The sequence below is a fragment of the Entamoeba invadens genome (genome assembly GCF_000330505.1).
Source record: "Entamoeba invadens IP1 unplaced genomic scaffold scaff_1105074724757, whole genome shotgun sequence".
NCBI lineage: Eukaryota > Evosea > Mastigamoebida > Endamoebidae > Entamoeba > Entamoeba invadens.
In genome coordinates, this window is record NW_004191635.1 from 1 (window position 1) to 1621 (window position 1621).

Here is a 1621-nt window from a genome sequence, read left to right on the forward strand (position 1 = left end):
TCATTGCACTCAATGTGATGAGGCCGATTCTGCGAGCAAGTGCACTGATTGTGATTATGGGTATGGACTCAACAACAACAAGTGTGAGAAATGCGGGACTGGATGTGCTTCATGTAATGAAAACAACTTGGAAGAATGTAAAACATGCATTTTAAATCACAAATTTAATTCCACGGTTAAAAAGTGCTTCAAATGTGGAGAGAACTGTGAATCATGTAATTATTTAGATACAGAAACATGTACTAATTGTTATCCTTCATTTGCTTTGGATGGTAAAGTTTGCAAAAAGTGTGACACCGGTTGCTCCTTGTGTGATCCGAATGATTACAAAAAATGCACACGATGTGATTTTGATTATGGTTCTGTAACTTCTGATAATAATTGTGTCAAATGTCATCCATCATGTGATAAATGTTCCGAAGGCAATTCTGATACTAAATGTACAAAATGTTTATATGGAAATTACATTACTGTTGAGGGTAAATGCTTGGCTTGCGATGGTGAGTGTGATTCATTTAATAACGATACTGATAACACACGAAATTACTGCAATCAATGCAGTTCTGTATGCAAATATACAAACAAAAGTGGTGATGATACGAAGTGCTACATAATTGATCATTGTACAAACTATGACAATGTAAGACCAGGCAAATGCATTGATTGTGAGAGCGGTTATTATGTAGATGGTCAATACACATGCCAAAAATGTGATGCTAAATGTGAAGGTGGATGTGTGAAGAGTGCGACTGAATGCATTACCTATGAACCTATTGCATACTGCTTAATCTATAACAAAGACCACACTTGCAAGACGTGTAATTATGGATATAAAAAGGACGGAGACAATTGCACGAATGTTGATAGTTGCCAAACAAGAAACGATGCCGCGAAATGCATTGTCTGTGAAGATTTGTTTACAAACAATTATTATTTGGCTGATGGAAAAGGACACTGTAAAGATTATGTCGAACCAACTGAAGAAAGTACTGCTGTTTCTTTTGCTATTGTCGTGGCTATTTTCGCTTTGGTGCTTGCTTTTTAAACAATAAATAAGAGTTTGATGAATTTTGTTGTTAAATAACATTTTTTATTTTATAAATATTAATAAAATTTATTATTATTTAAAAAGTATTTTTATATAATGTAACTCAAAAACAATTTTTCAAAACAATGTAAAACTTCAAAAAATACAAAAATATTTAATAAATTAATTTATTTGTTAAAACATATTTTGTTGTTTGTTATTTTGATTATAAATTTAAATAACATCAATGTGACAAAACGAAGTATTTTATACAATTTTGTACAATTTTGTTAATTATGAAAATAAAAAATGTTTATTTTAGATGTGTGTAAATGAACAAAATAAATATTGTTCATTGTAATTTGATTGAACTAAATTAAATTACAACTGTTTTCATATTTTAACTTTTTAACACTTATAGTTGTTTGAAATTTGGATTTTAAACATTTAATTCTATTTAGACGCTTGAATCAAACATAATTTAAGTGTTTTAAAATCAAAAATAATATAAACTAAAATTGTTATTGATGTTTTTTGTTTATAAAAACGTTATTTAATTGATAATTCATGTTGTTTTTGGTGACATGCAACCAA

General features: G+C 29.1%; 1 protein-coding gene across 1 annotated transcript; it reads left to right on the forward strand.

Annotated features, from left to right (window-relative positions):
* On the forward strand, positions 1–1045 carry EIN_120130 (hypothetical protein; the record flags this gene model as incomplete). The annotated part of the gene is made up of 1 exon (XM_004183118.1): positions 1–1045. A coding segment is annotated over one exon (1045 nt), but the record flags the coding sequence as incomplete, so codon positions are not given.
* Positions 1046–1621: the final 576 nt, after the last annotated feature.